The sequence below is a fragment of the Platalea leucorodia genome, assembly GCF_965183815.1.
Source record: "Platalea leucorodia genome assembly, chromosome: 5".
NCBI classification, from domain to species: Eukaryota; Metazoa; Chordata; class Aves; order Pelecaniformes; family Threskiornithidae; genus Platalea; species Platalea leucorodia.
In genome coordinates, this window is record NC_138827.1 from 763071 (window position 1) to 781725 (window position 18655).

The 18655-nt window shown below is 54.1% G+C and overlaps 2 protein-coding genes across 3 annotated transcripts; both read right to left on the reverse strand.

Moving 5' to 3' along the window:
• Nucleotides 1–2142: 2142 nt before the first annotated feature.
• Nucleotides 2143–8376, reverse strand: LOC309591693 (UPF0488 protein C8orf33 homolog). 2 transcript variants are annotated; one of them, XM_082314420.1, is made up of 7 exons: nt 8168–8376; nt 7248–7338; nt 5401–5538; nt 4720–5213; nt 3144–3234; nt 2884–3030; nt 2143–2747 (listed from the first exon to the last, which is right to left on the reverse strand). In XM_082314420.1, the coding sequence occupies exons 1-7, from the start codon at nt 8174–8176 to the stop codon at nt 2551–2553; spliced, it is 1167 nt and encodes a 388-aa protein (XP_082170546.1). In that variant the 5' UTR covers nt 8177–8376; the 3' UTR covers nt 2143–2550. The 2 variants fall into 2 exon arrangements, with proteins under 2 accessions (XP_082170546.1, XP_082170547.1); XM_082314421.1 differs by lacking the exon at nt 8168–8376 and adding an exon at nt 7961–8159.
• Nucleotides 8377–9332: 956 nt separating this feature from the next.
• Nucleotides 9333–18150, reverse strand: AMDHD2 (amidohydrolase domain containing 2). Its single transcript, XM_082312806.1, has 12 exons — nt 17546–18150; nt 16761–16897; nt 15931–16070; nt 15504–15558; nt 14858–15070; nt 13626–13714; nt 13134–13278; nt 12755–12862; nt 11956–12024; nt 11423–11524; nt 10964–11014; nt 9333–10803 (listed from the first exon to the last, which is right to left on the reverse strand). The coding sequence occupies exons 1-12, from the start codon at nt 17626–17628 to the stop codon at nt 10658–10660; spliced, it is 1338 nt and encodes a 445-aa protein (XP_082168932.1). The 5' UTR covers nt 17629–18150; the 3' UTR covers nt 9333–10657.
• Nucleotides 18151–18655: the final 505 nt, after the last annotated feature.

Here is an 18655-nt window from a genome sequence, read left to right on the forward strand (position 1 = left end):
AGAGCAAAGCCCTGACCCAAACCTGACACTGCTGTAGCAAGAGATTTCACTGAAACCCTCAACAGCATTGAAAACCTAAAGAAAGAAAGGCTAAAAGGAGAAAACACAACTTTAAAAAAAAAAAAAAGTCATTAAGACTGCATTGTGGCTCCAATGAAGGGGAACGGACTGAAGGAGCAGCAACAGCATTTCCTAATTCTAACATTGCTTGTTTCCTTTTGAACAAATGATAATGCAGCAGAGATGCTTCAAACATTACAAAGCTTAAGAGTGAAGTAAAGACTGCTGAATTTCAGATGCAGAATACTATAGAGCTGCCTCTTCAAGACACAATCGTTAATGAAATAACTCGGGCACATCTGTCAAAAAAGCAGGAGGCATCACCTTGACCACGAAAACAGGGAGCTGCCACAGAAAGGCAAAATGCCGCGTCCCAGATCACACGGCCGACGCGCGGAACCGACCCGGCCGGCTCCGGTCTTGCACTCAGGTCCACAGGTCGAGCGCGACACTCGGGGCATCGATGAACATTCGCCTTCCGAGTCCTCCAGTAACGAAGCACTGCGAAAGGAACACGGGCTGGCTTTGCATGGCAGCATTATGTGAAAACCTCTGAAAAACCACAGGAGCCGCTCATGTATTAAAATGCATTTTTTTCTGCCCTCTTTGGAGATAAACGGGCTAGATTAGGTTACACCAAACGTCCATCTCAGTGATATCTTTAGTCTAATTGTGAATGCCTAACGAGTAGTATAAGCACGAGGCAATTATGTAAGAATGCTTCCCAGAATACTCCTGCAGCCTTCCACAGCACAGGATTTTGTAACGTTTTATCAACTCTAGCTGTATGTGAAACAAGAAAAGGAAAAAATAACCATTTCCCAGACACATGCTGCATAACCAGCCAGGAAAGAAAACAGCTTTAGTTCCAAGGTCACGTAGAAGATGCTCTTTAATCTTAGTAAATGGCATGCAAACACCGAGAATTTGACGACGACGCAGCTTTTGTATGTTTAATGTAAAATCCTGGAAATCCAAAAAAATACTGTACAGTGTTGTTCCATACAGTCAAAGTAACAGCAGTGCTCCTCACCAAGTAAAATAACCATCTGCTAACCTACTGATTTCCAGAAGACTTAAAGTCTTCTCTGCATATTTCTCCTCATGAGACATGTTATTCAGGGTCACTTTCTCCTTCTGCCTAGGGAGGCATTCTTTGAAATATTTAAACAACAAAAAAAAATATCCTCATAGATGCAACTGACTACATCAGAGCTTAGTAATAAAATAAATTTTTTTGTAGCCAACATCAGGTTTTTTTTTTTTTAAGTCTTTCCCAGCAAATGTTTTCCCCCAGCTCTTAGCTGCTCTCAGTACACCCTGGAACCTGCCTACACTCCCATTTCTCGCTTGTCGTACAGGATGACTGACTGGACTATAAAAAGGAAGGAAAGCACTGCACCCCAGGGACACCTGATACCGTGTTCCCTTTTAAAGGACTTCTGTTCCTTCAGCTTTTTTAGGCTGAGTGGGGAAGACTTTCTGCATGAACCCAGGAGGTGGGTTCAATGGCTGAAGCATTATCGAAACACTGGAGACACACATTCAACTGTTCAGAAAGCAAAAATTTAATACAAATCAAATGCAAGAGGATCTTTGGGCTCTCACAGTTCATTTTACCGCCACCCAAGGTTTGGCATGCAGCTGACTTATCCTCTGAGCCACTGGTGGTTGTAACTGGGCTACTTATAAAGTAAACTTATTTTAAGAACTGATTGTGTATCCTTCCCAGCAGGCCAGAACCCGGCTTCAGCAACAAAAATCTTTCCCTGTATGGAAACAACTGTCCTCACATCCCCAGGCTAGATCAAATCAGCATTGCAGTTCTAAGTCTACACCTGTAGACTTAGAACGGTAGACCTTAGAAAGAGATGAACGAGCAAGGATGATTCTCACTTATTTTCCTCCAAGATCCTGAACTCGTGCTCTCTAGACGGCAGTGATTACACGCACTGCCCCGTGCTTTCTGGATACCAGAAGCTGCATTCACACAGACTCGTACAGAGTGGAAGCATTCAACTGTCCAGCATGCTTACACCGCTGGATCGTCACAGAAGCTGGATCTTCGTTACAAACCGCTCCCTTCTGTACGCATCACCGCCTCATCTGCTATAAAAGGTCTGCTCTATCTAAAAGCAATAGGAGAATGGGAAAATCTCGCAGGATAAAAGACAGATTCTTAGGTTAACGTCAATTCTACAGGAAGAAAAACAGATCCTTCCAGACTCTGTGCTGATCTTTTGCAAACATGCCTTTCTACAGCGCGAGGACAGAGGAGTACTCTGTAGACTGAGTCTTGGGGTGACATGTGTAGTAGGCAGATCTGTTTTAAACCTCCAGGTTTAAGGGACTCCGAGAGGATCGTTTCTTTAGGAAATACACAGAGATTCTTGTGGAACAACATCTACCGCACAGCATCTTTCCACCGTTCTTAAGTTTATAGGAGATTTGGCACAGTTTTTAGCCACAGTTTTAGTCTAAAAGACTTTCCTAGAAGAAATTAAAGCGAAACTCTTCTTGGGAAGTTGTGAATTTGAATGAGCCTGTGTTAAGTGTCCTGGGTGACTCTGAAGGGGATCCTGCTGAACCTTGGCTTTTCCTGCAAGCTCCTGAGCGCTTCCGGATGAACTGGCAGTTCTTGTTGCGGATGTCTCCCTTCACTTCCACGACGCTGGCAGATTTTGCAGCTTAAAGAAGGGAGAAAAGAGCAGTAAGAGATGTTTAGTCATCTCGTATAGTGAGGTCCCACTCTGCAAAGCAATACGGAGGGCAGGAGCGAAGCCCTTTCCTCTTCACTTTCCCCGGCATGCAAAGTTCTCCTACCTGCTTCCATGAGCTTCAGCTCTTTGCACCACTCCTCCTCCATCTTCTTCCTATAGTCACCAAACATGGCTCTCATGAGCTGACGCTTCTTCACCAGTGGAGCCTTGTCATTGCGCAGTGTCTTGATTGCGCGGAGAGCCTCTTCAGCTGAAGCAGCGCAAAGGAGAAACAACGCACAGTTTGACTCCCCACTGGCTCTGCCCCTGCACGCCTGCCAACCCTTCCCACGGGGGAGATCTCTCGTTCACTTGAACGCTTACCCTGCTTTGGAGTGGATTTCTGTGTCTTCAGGCCAAGTTCCAGCTGTTCCACACACCAGTCCACCTCTTTCCACAGCTGGTCATCTGACGGCTATGCAACACGGAGCAGAGTGAGCATGAGGAAATAAGTCATCCAAAAATTAGAGCAGCAGTTGCTACACAGGAAAAAAGGTATCTGCATAAAGTCAGGACTATTCCAAATTTCATGTTCTGGTGATCACTTCATAGACTTCACGACATTTTCCCTATAGTGCTTTTCATTGAATAAACTTAAAGCACTAGACAAATGTCTAGTTGAAACTCACTGCCTGTATTTGATGGATTTAATATTTGGCTGCCATTCAGATGACACAGTTTTCTGGAAAGCTGTCCAGAGCCTTTCCTCTGAAAGAAGCTGTCAAATCAACTTACAGATGGGAGGAATAAGCATTAACAACAACAAAAAAACACCCTACCCCCAAACCTGCTCAAAATCAAAAAGCAAACAATGGACAAAATCAGAAGCCAAGTCTTGGTGTCTCAGCTCCTGCGTGCTTGCTCAACCAGAAATGCATGAGGAGAAGGGAGCTGAAGCCCACGAAGATGGAAGAAGCCAAGTCCCATCAAGCAAAGCCAGCTGGCTAACTGAGCAGCGGAAGGGAGAGAAACGGGGCTGCATCCTGGGGCTGAAGCAATTCTTAACTGCTACGTACATGTGAACACAAAAGCCCTGATGCCGTTTCCTTCCTTTCCTTACAACAGCCTCCTTCCAATGGACCAGAAGGGCTTTACAGCACCTTCAAATCTTTCTACCTTTCTGGTGCTCAGCAGCGGTTATTGGCAGGGTTGTTGGTGAAGCAGCACTTTGGATGGAATGCTTCAAGAGGCAGGTAAACACTCAATGCGACTTCAGTGTAGAATATTAACGAAAGCAAGTTTTTTGCAATTTTGTATTTCAGTATTGCTCAGCTGGCGTTGCTTGTTAATAGTAACTACAGCAGTGCTGAAAAGGAAAAAAAAATGAAGACCTGGACCTCAGCAGAACATTAGAAAACCTCAGGATGTGCCTCAATGGTGTGTTTACACACAACTTGCAACTTCAGTCGATTTCTGGGCCATGCCTTACAGCGGGAACCTTCTCGGAAGCACCCTTGGGCTTTGCACCAGACCCTGCCACAGCCTTGGCTACACCAGCCAGCAGCTCTGCACCGCAGCTTCGCTATTTGCGTTACGTGAGCAATTCATCCCACCCGGTAACATGCAAGTGTGGTTCAGCACGCAGAGGTACCGGCTTGGCACTGACTGAGGGCAGTTACCTCCATTTTTTATTTTCATTTTTTAAGAAAATGTGGCAGCCAGCTTCCCAGGATTAGCCATCACAAGTCTAAAGCAGACAACAAAAGACCATTTCCACTAGTTAGGTTCCTCAATTGTCTAGCAGAGAAAGAAAACAGCTACTGTAAGAAATAAGCAGCAATCCTTGTCTTTCAGCTTTCATCTCAAGCCAGTATGCTAACTGTTAAACTAGGCAAAGAGATAACGTTTCTCTTTTGCTCAAGGGTTTATGAATTATGGGATCCGACCAATATTTCAATACCTGAGAGGTCTCACCCTGGTGGGAAATATCTTTATTCTGACATCTGTTAGCTTCTGCCTTTGCCTTCCTGTTGACCTCAGTTTCTTCCATCTCCTTTTTACTGACAGATGTTTTTTGTTTCTTCTTCTTTTTCTTCTTCTGGGCAGCTCCATCTCCTGTTGATTTCTCTGTCACTGTCTCACCTCCAGGAGCAGTCTCTGGTTGGGGAATCTTTAACGTGACATGGCTTCTGTCCTCTTTGGGTGCACTACCTGCAGTTTGAGTCAACTCAGGCTTCTGCAAGGCTGAAATCCGCGGCATACCTGCTGATTCGGTAGGCAGCGAACTACCCAGCACTTCCTGATCTGCTGTATGCTCTGTATGTTGGCTTGCTGGAACCAGTGGAACCGAAGGACAGTCGTCTTCTGGGATTTGGTCAGACTGTTTCCCATATACCACAGCATCTGAAGCCTGCCCATTGCTTTGCTGTACTTCCACATCACCAGATTTCACATCTAGAACAGATAAAGAATAATGTTTCTATCAATCTGCCAGTTTCCTACTATGGGGATGCCACCGCTACGGCAACTCCCTCTGTAAGGCACTGCCGCAGAGAGGCGATCCAATCAAAAGCTGCAATGTAAGAAATCCACAGAAAAGAACCAAATATCACCTCCCCCTGAAGGGACGGTTCAAGCTCACCTGCTTTCTCCATGCTCTTCTGATCCTCAGCCATCTTGAGACGATAATCCCCAAACACACGGTTCATCACTTGCTGCTTCTTCACAAAAGGAGTCTCATGGGAGCACAGGACCTTGAGAATGTGCTGTGCCTCCTCTGCTGCACTCAAGAAAAAGACCAAGAGAGACAAGAAACAGGTTACGGTGGGCCTTACAAACCGTATTGTGGGATGCTGATGACTGGGTCTCCTCTGAATGTGTTCTGTGTTCATACCACCTCTGACTAATCCATGACTGGCATTCGATTGAAAGGAAACTCCAAGTGCTTCTAGAAGCTGAAATACCGTGAAATATTCTTAAAGGAAAAAAAAAAAAATAGATCTTAACTGCTTATTAGATGCAGTAAGAACCTTACACTGCACTAAGTGCACTACTAATGGCACAGAAGCTACACAGGGCTTAACAACCCTTCCCCCAAAGCAGCTGACAAATCCGAGAGCCTAGCCCGGTGTGTCTTCTCTGGAAAACAAGAAGAAATCTGACTGAGTACTGGGCACACCCTGAAAAGCAGGACTCTTGCTTCACTCTCATACAAACCGCCCTGACCACAACAGTAATCCCAAGTCTTTGTATCAGGGCAAATTCTCTGCAAAGCATAGTTGTTCTTCTGTGACAGCAGTCCCCAAAGACCTCAGTTTCTGAACTCCAGGTATGCATAGACTTCTGGTGTTTGTCTCACACATTTCAAGCCACAAAAAGGCTTGATGTACTAGACTAGTGCTTTGGAGTGGGCACAGACCCATCTCTCTTGGCTGCAGTGCATCTCTCTGGGACTCTCCAAATGAAATGTATCTTGCAGATCCAACACTGAGAGTCCCATGCTAGGAAGAGAGGAACAGCACGCAAGTGGGAGGCAGAAATGCCGCAGTGAGGCTGTATCCACCCACAAAAGCGGGATGTATCTTCACAGCACCGGGGCGTCAGGGTCCTGAGCACACATTTCCCCCTGCTGCAAGGAGTTTAGCTGGCTGCATTCAAGGCCTGCTCACTAATAAGAGCTGTTACAAAGAAAGAGCTAGAAAGAGCTTCGGGGGAACCTCTCCCTTCCCTCACCTGGGAGTTGTTTTAAGCTGAGGATCTCATAGCACTGCTGCAGGCAGGTACCTCATTGATCCAGACCTTGAACTGCCTCCCCCCGCTGCTGCTGGACACTAGGTACCAGGTGTAACAAAGCAGTCTGATGCTCAAGCATGGTGTGTGGGCAAGTATCTATCACTGCTGCATCCACAGGTGCACCAGCAAACATCCACATGGGCTTCTTACAAGGGCAGCCACACCCCTCCTCTAAACATTAAGTACTAGCCATCGGTAGCGGCAGGACATATGTCTTCATGTGTTTACAAGCTGGACTGACTAGATCAAACTGTGATCTTCTGAAAAGTATTTTATAGGATCGTATCTTTCATGTAATTTCTCCTTGGAACAAGAACAACGAGGAACAAGCTTCACAAAAATAAACGTACTGGCCTTTAAGGGCCAGACGCATTGACACAGCATGCCCAGTCTTAACTGTAAAACAAAAGCAGAGCTGTAGCAGAACCAAACAACAAGCTGTTAGATGGGGAAAAGGAGAACATGAGAAAGAATACAGAAAACAGGGATAATGAATGTCATGGGAATGAAAGATGAAGCTGCTTCCAGACAGATAGTTCTTAGAGTTCAATGCTTTATCTTGTTTTGTATTCAGAATAAATCCCATATAACGCAAGAATAGGAAACAGATGGGTGAGAAGAAACATAAAAATGGCCATGTCTGCTAAATCAGAACTGAGGCTGGAACATGGCTGCAGACTGAGAGAGGCAACATACCTTGTGCTGGGGTTGGGTTGAGGCGAAGGAGATTTGCCTCCAGCTGTGAAATGCACCACTCCAGCTCATCCTGGAACGTGCCCTGGGGAGCCTGGAACATGGGATGGGGGAAAGCACAATGTTTAAAAGAAGCACAAATCTCTCACCCACAAAATTGATTCCAAAACTGAGTTTTCTGAAGTCCTCTCCCCTCTTGTGTGGGAGATCAGACTCGCGGGTCATAACCCCTTTTCTGGCTTTACGCTTGGATCGTGTTGCCTAACAGCTCAATTTATACCATAATCAGCACAGCACAGGGTGGGACACAGGCCCTGCAATATTCCCTGTTCGGAGGCACCAAATGAGCCCTCTTCGTTACAAAAATTAGAGACAATAAACTCTTACTAGCAGTAAGCCACCCACTCCTGGCAAGCCAACAGTTCCCACAGATTGTTTTCTTTCTTCTTCCTCCTCCTCCTTTTTTAAAGGCCCCAAATGGAAGATTTCTCATTTTTCCTGAAGCCTATTCTATGGCACAGTATGTCTCCACAGCAGGAAATTTCCCTCCAGCGCAGCTCTGGCAATACACAGAATTTATCTTTACGCTAAACACAACTCCCTAAGACTGGCTTTGCTGCATTTTTACCCTGCATGCTTCCTGCTAAGCAGCTGCCAAGAAGTCTGCCTGTGAACAAGACAACCGTCACGACGCGTTAGGAAAGGAGAGCCCTTGCCTGAGCACAGGGCGAGCCGGCCGGGCACCGGGACAGGCAGCACGAGTGCTAGGGAAGGCCTTCACGGAAACCTGCCGGGCGGCGGGCGCATGCCGCGGGCCGGGGAAGAGCCGGGGCCCGGAGAAAGGCGCCTCGGCCAAGGGCCGGCGGAGGAGAGGGTGCCTCGGAACAGCGGCGGGGCAGAGCGGGGCCGAGCAGAGCGCTTACCCGCTCCATGCTGGGCAGCCTCCGCGCCGCCACGGGGAGGAAGCCGGGCCCCTCTGCCGCCGCCCACCTCCGGCCACGGAACAGCGTGTGGGCTCCTGGGCTCCAGCGCGGCCCGGGCCGGGCCGGCACCAGCGACGGGGGCCCGGGGCTGCCCGCCGCCCCTCGGCCGCCGAGGCCGGGCCCGGGGCAGCCGCCGGGGCCCGGGTGGTGAGGGCGGGAAGGGCCCGGCCGCCGTGCGCCGCCCAAAGGCGTCCCCCCGCCGCGGTCCGCCCGCCGCCCCTCCGGCCGCTCCGCGGGCCCCGCGCCTCCGTTCCGCCCGCCGCGCTGAGGGGAAAGCGGGGCCTGCCCGGGCCGCCTCGCCCCTGGGCCCCCCGCCGGGGAGGGACGGCGAAAGGCCCCGCTACCGGCCGGGGGCGAGGGGCTCCTCACAGACCGCCGCCGGGGCGGCCCCTCCGCTCGGCCCGGGGAGGCCACCGGCACCGGCGCGGTCCTCCCCGGCGGCCTGCGCAGCGCGGCCGGGGAGGGCCCGGGAGGGCCCGGGGTGCCGAGGCACGAAGGCTCCCTCGGAAGCCGGCTGAGCCCCGGCTGGGGACGCCTCGGCGGGAGGCCGGGCGGAGGAGCCGAGCTCCCGCCGTGGCCGTGCGCCTGCCCCCCCGCTCCCTCCCGAGCCCCGCCGGGAGCCGCTGGGCCCCGCTTCACCGGCGGGACGGCGGCCGCGGCCGCCCCCCGCGGGCCAAAGCCCACGGCACCTTCAGGAGCTGTCCCCGGCTGCGGTGTCCCCATGGAGCGGAGCCGGGGGCCGCCGTGCCGCCGGCCACTCGCCACCGTACACCGCCCCCACACGCCCCCACACACCCCCCCACGCCCCCATACACCCCCATACACCCCCATACACCTCCACACACCCCCATACACCCCCATATGCCACCATACACCCCCACACGCCCCCATACACCCCCACACGCCCCCATATGCCACCATACACCCCCACACGCCCCCATACACCCCCCCCACCCCCATACACCACCACCCACCACCACCACCATACGCCCCCACACGCCCCCACGGCGGGGTACAGCGCACCTTTGGCAGACAAAACAGGGTAATACACATAGACAGGTGTTGTCTAATTCCATTTCAGATTTCCTTTTGATTATTTAATTTTGTAAATAAAAAAAAGTTAGACACCTTGATTCATATGCATTTTTTTTTCCCCTTGGATTTCTTTCAGCAGCAGTCAAAAGTGCCCCCGCTGAGATCTGTAATGCTGTAGCACGTCACGTTTCACAGCACAGTATTTGATGTCTCTTTCAAATGCTTGAAGTCGTGGAGGTTACAGTTTCTGCTGACATTGGCAGCTGATGTTAGAAATTCTCCAAGGCTGCCAGTTATTCCAGCAGAGCTCTGAAGTGCTAGGAAAGCACTTCCAAATGTTACTGTTAAAGGTTATAAAAACGTGCTGGAAAAATCGGCACACTTCCGCCAATCCCGACCAGACTTTTGTCTTGCCTTACAACCTCCGCCCTTGCTAAGACTTAGCCCTTGTCTAAGCCCTGCCCTCGCTACAGAACCCGTCTAATTGGTTTGAGGCTTGTCAGAGGTTGTCTAAGACTTATGGCAAGGCTTTTCTGACTGCGGTAGGTGCAAAATCAGCATCGGTCTTCGCGTAGAAGTGTCCAAGTGTCAGGACAAGAGCTGACAGTCAAGTATCGGAGAAGATAGTAATGAGCACAGGAATAACGAGCTATCAGCAACTGTCTTGAAAGGCCAGAATCCCACTGCAGTTCTCCTCTCCCTCAGTCCCTGAGCTGGACCGAGGGCTTGTGAGCCCGTCACTGCCCCGCTGGGTGCACCCCCTAAAGCTAAAGCTTCCCGTCTGTGGCCTGAGGAATGCGCAAACCCACCAGGCGATGCAAAGGCCCTACTGGGTACGGCTGGGCACAGAGCCTGCGGAACCCATCCAGCCAGAACAGAGGGTCGAGAGGAACATTGCTTTCTGTGGCAGGATGCTGTCCATGTCTCCAGCCGAAACCACGTGCTGTGGACTCAATGCCCATGCAGGGAAAAGGCACAAAGGGACCAGCAATGCCTCATTTTTCCTGGGTTTGATCTCTGCCCTGAGGATTCAGCCCACATGGATTCACAGCCTCACAATGGCACCGAGCCGGCGAGCTGTGACAGCCTTGCTCCGGAGGATGCACGACAGAGGGACTGCCGGGGGATCAGAACATGATCCTCACCTTCCGCTGACACAACAGGAACCTTTTAACGTGAAGAGCTGCGAGCTGAGCTGGTGGAAGCTGATGGCTAACCAGCCACGGCTGCCTGGGAGCGAGGCAAACGGCAGGCAGAGGAATGGAAATGGCTTGAGCCTGCCTCAGGCACGGGGCAGGTTAGTGTGTGCTGTGAGAGCTTCACACTGCTGTAAGACGGCGACAGGAGCACCTCTGTCTGGGGACTCCATGCAGGACAGCTGCGCAGTCCTTCAGGTCACGCTGGGGGCTGACAGTCCCCCCCAACGCAGATCTGCCTGCTTTCCCCACTCCACCAACTGAGCACCAACGAATTTGTTGCAGGCATGGCTGTAACTGGAAGCAGCGGTTGTGCTGAAAACGCAGCTCTTTGGTATGAGGCTCCTTTAAGGGAGTTGCAGGAAGGAATTAAAAAAAAAAAAAAAAAAAAAAGAGAAGTGGGGTGGTTACCAAAGCTGCTAACCACAGTGCCAGGGAGCCTCGGAGGGCACCAGGACAGCCCAGCGTCACATGCCTAACGCATCCTGTCTCCAGACTTCCTCACCCGCGATGTACGTGGCTTGCACATACAGACCGTCATTCAGCATCAGGAAATCTGCATCGGACGAGAGAGAAAGGAAGCAGCCGTCAGATAAGGGGAGCAGCTGAAGCTGGCTGGGAGGAGCTGGCCTCCAAGGGAAAGAGCTTCTCCCCACCCAGACACGGCAGCAGGACAGCAGTGCGGTGCCATCCTTGCTATGACGGCTCTGCTCCATGCTTGGCTGAGATGCGGGGGTCTCTCCAAAGGGCTCCCAAAACCCCACCAGCACCCAAGGGAAAAACCACCAGAGCAAAAGCCTGGAGCGAAAGCCCAGAGCAAATCCCAGGCAGAGCGAGTCTCCCTGCAGCTCCCACTGAAGGAGGGGATAAAGATGCGTTCACAGCGGCTCCTGCTTTGCTCCAGCACCCGGGAGCCCTCACACTGTTGTCCCCATACCAGTACCTGCTGTCCCCATACCAGTACCTGCATCGGAGTCATAATTTAGTGTCCCCTTTTTGTGTTCAATCCCCAGGAGCTGAGCGGGATGCAGAGACGCTGCCTCCAACGCGGTCTCTACCGAGCACCCTTGGACAGAGAAGGGGGAGGCATTAGGGCAGCAAACAGCCCCAACCCCCCTGGCTAAGGCAACTGTCAGCCTGGCAGGGACCCAAGCTGGAACACCCTCGCCACAGCCATATGGAGCTGGGGAGGGGAAACATCCCTACGGGAGACAGCGAGAAGAGGAGAACTGAACACCTAGGGTACGGGGAGGGGAAAATCATTCACCTTTGTGAGAAAGGAGCAGGAGAGTTCACCTCTCATTAGTGCTATGGGTTAAAATGAAACCTCCCCTCAGAAAGGTGCTCATCTGAGGCCAGTGCTGCTGATCCCAGCCCTTCTCATCATGTCTCAGGCAAGGGGGAACATTCCCTGGTGGAGCCGACACAGCTGGCAAGAGTGAGACCTCTTCCCGAGTCAACGTAGGGAGCAACAGCGTGTGGACAAGGCTCACTTACCTGTGGCTTCTTGGAAGTGTCGCACACAGGTGTCCATGGTCGCCACACTGCCACTCAGGGTCTTGGTGCCTGGGAGAGGAACAGGATGGCACTGAGCAGGTCCCACAGCTCATAGCAAGACGTGGGGCGGTGGGAAAGCATAACGTGACCAAAAGGGGTAGAAATCCTGGGTCACACGAGGAGCGAGTTGAAGGGCCCGCAGCCATGGCTGCCGAGTGACAGAGCAAGGCGAGAGAGAGCCTGTGCTGGCAGCACAGGGAGAGGTACTGGGATGTCACCCTGCAGCTCCACCATAAGACCAGCTGCACTGGGTGAAGCTCTAGCTCACAACGCAGGCACCTGCTGCCAGAGACAGAGGAAGGGAACTGAGAAAGGAATGATCCTTCTCTGAAATATCTTCCTGGCCTCCAACTGCTTGCAGTTTAGGGAAATTTGTTAGCAAAAAGTGGTGGTGTTATAGTAAAGACAAAGGACAATAAATATCTGTGGGATTCCTCTGTCTTCTCTGACCCCACTGGAACCTCCAGCATCCATGATGTTGGGCAACAAGGTGTTCAAAGGTGTTGCGGACAGGTAAAAATTGACAGACTCCTGCTCACTCCACCAAGACGGGGCAATCCCCCTCTTCACGAGGTGCCTCATTCTCCCCAGGGCCATGTCACTGCAGAGCCATTAACCGATCAGGCACCAAACCCCAAGAGCGTGGCACAACCAGCAAGAACTGCAAGGCGTGCTGAGCTCTCCAGGAGCAGACACGAGTGGCAGCGCTGCCCCAGCTCTTTTGCAGGACGGCACTTACCTGCAATGTAAGTGTTCAGCCCATCGATCTCTACCACCTGCTGACCCAGCGTGTGCCGACCTGGTGCCAGCCCCATGCCAGCAATCGCATCCGTCACCAGCACCAGGCCTGAGGAACGCAAGGAAAGAGGCTGCGTTACCTTTGCAGCCGACCTTGCTGCAGCTCCGAGCACTGCGCCATGCTGGTCCTCCCAGAGAGGGGCCAAAGCATCTCTAGCCACGTCCGACCGAAGCAAGAGGGCTGGTGGATCAGCACACACGGCTGCGACCTCTCTCAGGCAGCGAGGGCAGTATGCTACAGCACTTGCGCGAGTGTTTTGTGAGAGATGGCACAGCGCTCGGGATGGCTGGTGGCGCTGCGTGGGCCCGGCACAGCTCACCTTTGGGGTGGGCTCGGTGGGCGATTCGCAGGGCGGCAGGGTTGGTGTGGATGCCATCAGAGATCATGCCGTAGAAGACTCTCCGCCCAGCAGGAATCTTGTCACTTGTCAGCAGCCCCACGATCCCAGGGTCGCGATGGTGGAACTGCCCAAGGGGAGAGAGGACAAGCTGTGGAGCATTGCCAGGACTTGTGGGCTGAGACCCTTCCCATCAGGGGATGCAGCTGCCATCTCTATCAAATAGTGCCTGGCAGCTGGGTGCTCCATTCTTTACCAGACAAATCTGGGCATTTCCTTGAATTTCAAGAGTCTGCTACAGCCTTGACTCTCTTTTAGATCAGGCAGTGGAAATGTGAAGCCAGAGGTTCAGTGTTGAAACCTCATGGCAAGGCCTGTTATGAAAGAAGCTGGGGAGAATACGCATCTGTGGGGAGCAGGAGAGGAAGCACCGAAAGCAATACCAGTGCAGGGCAAGTGCCCTCGGCTACTCACCGGCAACATGGCATTGAAGAGGTGAGTGATGAAGGTAGCGCCGTGCTGCACAGCCTCCTCAGCCTGGGAGAGATTAGCCACCGAGTGACCTGGGGACAAAGACCAACACATGATTTTTCTCCCCCTCTCGCCATTTATTTCCCTACAGGAGCAAAGATGCTCTGTCACTAGGACTCTGATGCCCTCTGAGGTCTGAGATGCCAGCCTCGGCACAGAGGTGTCTGGCCGTGGCCGTGGGGGACTCTGGCAGTGAGCGTTTCACCTGAACACGTTCACTGTTCACATCACCACCGTCACAAATGCTGCCTTGCTCCCAGAGAGTTGCCTTCAGGCTGGGCTAGAGGTCCAAGGACAGGCCTTTCTGCTGTCCTCAGGTATTTAAAGGCTTTATAGAGAGCTGTCAAGGGAGTAGAGACAGTGGGGACTTTGCCAAGAAAGAACATGGCGATAAAACCACCCAAAAGGAAAATTCTGTTTTCCCCAGCATGGACAGCAGCTCTAATGCTCTGTGGGCAAACTTTGCCTTGCTGTGGTTCTCCACTTTATGTGGCTGTGAGATAAGAGAGACTCTGCTGTATGAATGCCCTTCTCACTTAAAGGTTTAATTTCACCCTGAATAACTCCCCCCTTTTTAAAAAAAAAAAAACAAACCCAAACCAAAGAGGATTTCTTTAATGACCTGAGACAAAGAAGAGTTTGTGAAACAGAGGACAAGAAAAATGCATCCAGTTTTAAGTCAGGGGCCTGCAAGGCAGCGGAGGAAGAGGTCTCCTACACCGCTTCTGGTTGAAAAACAGAGTTATCAAAACTCAATAGTAACCTTTGGAAAATTATTTCACCTGTCAAACAAGGCCTAAAGCAGTTGAACTTCAGAGTTTGAACCCTTCCACGTCGTCAACCCTCAATTACACCTTTATTCAAGTAAGACTGCTATTCTTTCCTGTGTATTTACAGCACCAAATGTTACCTTGTGTTAAACTGCAGGGGCTTTTCAGTCCATATGAAGTTTGGCCCTTACCATACAAAGGGTAACAGATTCGCAGCATCAAGTGAGGTCCCCATTTGTGACAAGTCTGTCACCTCCATATAGGCCAGGCAAAAGAAAATCCCACCCCGTGCAGTCGCACTGAGACACCATGAAGCTACAGCTGCGAGAGAGGGGCTGCCTGGCCCGTGTGGCACGGGGAGACGGAGCCTCCCTACGCCTCCTCCTCCTCCTCCCCAGCCCTTACCGAGCGAGACACAGATGCCCCGCTTGGTGAGTTCCCGGATCACCTCACTGCTCCTCTTCATCTCTGGGGCCAGGGTGACTATCCGGACACAGTCCAGGGACCCGTAGGTGGCAAGCAGGTCCTGGAAGGCACCTTCCTCAAAGGTGCGGAGGCAGTGCTCCGGGTGCGCTCCTTTCTTCTCCTTGCTGATGAACGGTCCTTCGAGATGGGCCCCTGCCCAAACAGGAACACAAAGCCATGACCCTTCCTCTCCCCGCCAAGGACCAAGAAACATGCTGCGTCGACCCTGCTCCAGTCAAGCTCTTGCTATTCTCGCGCAGCAAAACACACGGCTCAGGTAACTCTGAGCTCAGCACAGTGAAAGATGCAGCGCTGGTGACTGGCCAAGCCGAGCCACCCCACTGCCATTACCCTGTGGGGCCCAAAAGGGCCAGAGTGGTGCGTGTACGATGGCAGAGGCCATGGCAAAGGCCAGGAACAGGTTGAGGAGAAAGCGGGTCTGTGCCCACCTGTGCATCCCTCCCAGAGAGAGCTCCAGCCCCCATTTGTGCTGTCCTACAGTAGCTTCTTTCCCCTTAACAATGAACAAGATAATGGCCTGCCTAGCGTAGCACCAGAGAGGACAGCGAGGGACAAAACCACTTACCCAGGATACCTGCTCCATGGACTCCACCATTTCTTATACTGATCTGAGGGAGAACCTAGAGAAAGGGGTTTGTCAGGCATGGCACCCCAGACACAGCCCCCCCGCCTGCCAGAACAAACCCAGACCTCAGGTCTGGAGAGAGCTTTGTAGCTGGACCACTTGGGACCGTCAGCCAAACACAGCTCGCAAAGAAAAAGCCACCTGCAAGCCCCGTTGTGCGAAGCTGGCCTGGGAGACATTGCTGTCTCAGCGGACTAAAGGTTAAGGGCAAGAAATCCAGGGGTAGAGTCCAGCTCCTCATGCCCACGGCTTTTCCGCCAAGGCAGTTATCCCAGTCTCTGTAGACCCAGCCTTGGCCCTCTCACCTCTTGGTACCAACCTCAGCCTTTTATCACCCTGCGGATGAGAGGGGGAGAAACTCTCTTACCTGGTGGTACACAGATGGAGGAGAGGTCACCAGGGTGGGACAGAAGGAGGTCACTCCATGGGAGAGGATTTTCTGACTGACCAGGTCAATCCCTGATTTGAAGTCATCTGTAGCCAGGGAGAAATCCACCCCAAAGCCTCCTGCACCGTGAACAAAACAGAGATGAAGCTGCAGCCTCCCCAGTGGATGCTTTCACACCTGAAAATGCCGAAGAAACATTTTGCATGACCAGAGTGAGCCACTCTGTTTGTACAGCACTGACCCGAAGCAAAGGGCTCCACCAGCACTTCTCCTGTCCTACATTTGCAAGGCTCCGCGAGTACAAACCAACGCGTTCCTGATGAAGCGCTTCTCCCCACAGCATCTCAGCGTTTTAGCAACTTTGATGCAGGGCAAAACCTGAGGATTCCCCACTGAAGAGGGGACCTAACTTCCAACATAAGCTACCATGGAACAAGCCTTTTTTGACCCTCAGGAAAGAGCTACTGCAGGTAAGGTTTGTTCCCTTGAGAAGTCCTGCTCCGTCCTCCCCGCATCCTGGGAAGGGTAGGGCGGGCACCCTGCCAGCGCAGGGGCAGGGACTGTTGATGAAAATGAGGTTAGGAGGAAAGCTGGGCTGAAAACCCCACCCAGACAAACGGGATCAATTATGTGACAGCAGCAACCATGGGCAAAATTGTTCTTTATCGTTAGTTTGGCGAAACACATCTCCCTCGAGCAGCTGAAACGCACGTGGTCATGGGCAGCACGCACACAGCAGGGTTTGAAGGTCAGTGATGGACAAACCCGGGACCCCCACCCTGCTGCGAGCGTGTGTGCCTTCACCGTACCATTGATCTGGACGTCGATGAAGCCCGGGGCGATGATGCTGTCCTTGCAGTCCAGCTGGATGTCAGCAGAGCCCTTCTCGTCAAAGAAGAGCTTCTCCGGGTTGAGGATCTTCCCCTCTCGCACCCACAGGTCCTCCCTGAAGGGACAGTTACACACACTCCAAGCTCCGCTGCCGTCTGCGGTGGAGCGCACGGGAGCCGGTGGCCGCGGCCCCAGTGACAGCAGTGGCCTCGGGCAGAGCAGACCCCACCGGCACCCTCCGCCGCGGGCTCTCCCACGTCTGCCAGGGCAAAGCCGCTCTTCCAGCAGCGAGACGACGGCAGCCCGCTCTGCCTGGCCTCTGGCTTCACAAAACTCGGGGGAACGGGATTTTCATGGGCTGCCCGTCAGGTGTGGTGGCGATGGCCAAGGGGCCCAGGGGCTGGCAGAGGCGGCAAAAGGGAAGACGAGGGGAGCAGAGAGGGGCCGTAGCACCGGCGTGCCCGTAGCACCGGCGTGCCCGTCCCCCTCAGGAACCAGGCGGCGGGGGCGAGGGATGGCGGGGGCGAGGGCCGGCAGCCGATGCGCTGGGGGAGCTGGGGACGGTCCCCGGGGCGCCCCGGGCTGCAGGTCAGCTCTGCGGCCCCCCGGTCCCCCGGCAGCCCGGCACCGCGGCAGCCCGGCCCCCCGGCACCCCCACAGCCCGGCCCCCCGGCCCCGCGGCCCCCCGGCACCCCCACAGCCCGGCCCCCCGACGCCCCGGCAGCCCGGCCCCGCGGCAGCCCGGCCCCGCGGCAGCCCTCACCTCTGGAGCCGGTGGCTCCTCAGGATGCGGCAGTTGGTGAACTGGAGGATGGGCGCGTCCGAGACGGATTTGTTGGACGGCATCGCGGGGCTGCGGGAGCCGGCGGGAACCGGGATCAGGGGCGGGGACCGGGGGTGGCGGAGCGGGGCAAGGCCGCGGCTCCGGTGCGAGCGGCCGCAGCCGGGAACGGAGGAGCCGGTGAGGGGCGGAGGGGCCGGAGCACCGCCCCGGGGGCAGGCGGCGGGTAGGCCCCCGCCTCTCCCCGGGGCTCCGGGCCGAGGCTGCGAGGAGAAGGCCCCTGTGCGGCCAGGCCCCGCCGCGGGACGCGGTCAGGGCCGGGCCCGGTGCAGCCCCGGCTCCGCGGGGCAGCGGCGGGGACCGGGACGCCCGGGGGTGGGGGCGGGCGCCGGCCTCACGTGACCCCCCCCCCGAGCCGCCATCATGGGAAGGGCACCGCCATCTTGAGGAGGTCGGCGGCTCCGCAGAGGCGGGACCGGCGTTGTCACCGTCACGGCGTCGGGGGCGGCTGCGGGGACCGGCGGCGTCGTGGAGAGATGCCTGCTCCTGCCCGGGAGGCCGCCCTCCCTGTCCTGCAGGCCCGGGGTGTCGCTCGGCCTGCCGGCAGCTCTGCGAGCTGCCGGCAGGCCGAGCGACACCCCGGGCCTGCTGCTCTCCCTCATTGCAGCGAGCGTCTGAGGGGATTTCCTCTCCGAGTCCGGTTTAATCACACTAAGCATTAAATAGAAACGAGTAATCTTCCCTACCGGAGCCTCTAAGGGGGCTGGCAGCAGCGTACGCTGGTGTTTCGCCACCAAATGTAACGCAGCGCTGACAAAACGCTCCTGAAAAGGCCCGGTGGCAGCGGGGAGTGATGTGTGTCCTGAGGGAACCCCTCTCACCCGGGGGGAACTCCAGGCCCGGTTGAGCTCAGGGAAGCTGGAGAGGGGTGAGGAGGAGCTGCTGGTGTCAACATCTGCTTCTCAGTCACGACCGTCTCCCCCAGACCTCCCTCCCGCCAGTCTGCACACACCCCCTGCTGCCTCTCGCTGCGTGCTCTGATGAACCACAGAACCACAGAGCGCTTTGGGCCGGCAGGGCCCTTCCCAGCCC

Bases quoted from the DNA above. Each gene is read 5' to 3' on its own strand.
- LOC309591693 (XM_082314420.1), bottom strand. The intron at 3,031-3,143 runs GTAAGCGTTCAA...GCGCTGCTTCAG, and splicing joins GAAATCCACTCCAAAGCAGG to CTGAAGAGGCTCTCCGCGCA. The intron at 2,748-2,883 runs GTAGGAGAACTT...CCCTTCTTTAAG, and splicing joins GCTGAAGCTCATGGAAGCAG to CTGCAAAATCTGCCAGCGTC.
- AMDHD2 (XM_082312806.1), bottom strand. From the start codon at position 17,628: ATGCCGTCCAACAAATCCGTCTCGGACGCGCCCATCCTCCAGTTCACC. The intron at 12,863-13,133 runs GTGAGCTGTGCC...TGCGTTCCTCAG, and splicing joins CCACCGAGCCCACCCCAAAG to GCCTGGTGCTGGTGACGGAT. The intron at 11,015-11,422 runs GTACTGGTATGG...CGTCCGATGCAG, and splicing joins AAATTATGACTCCGATGCAG to ATTTCCTGATGCTGAATGAC.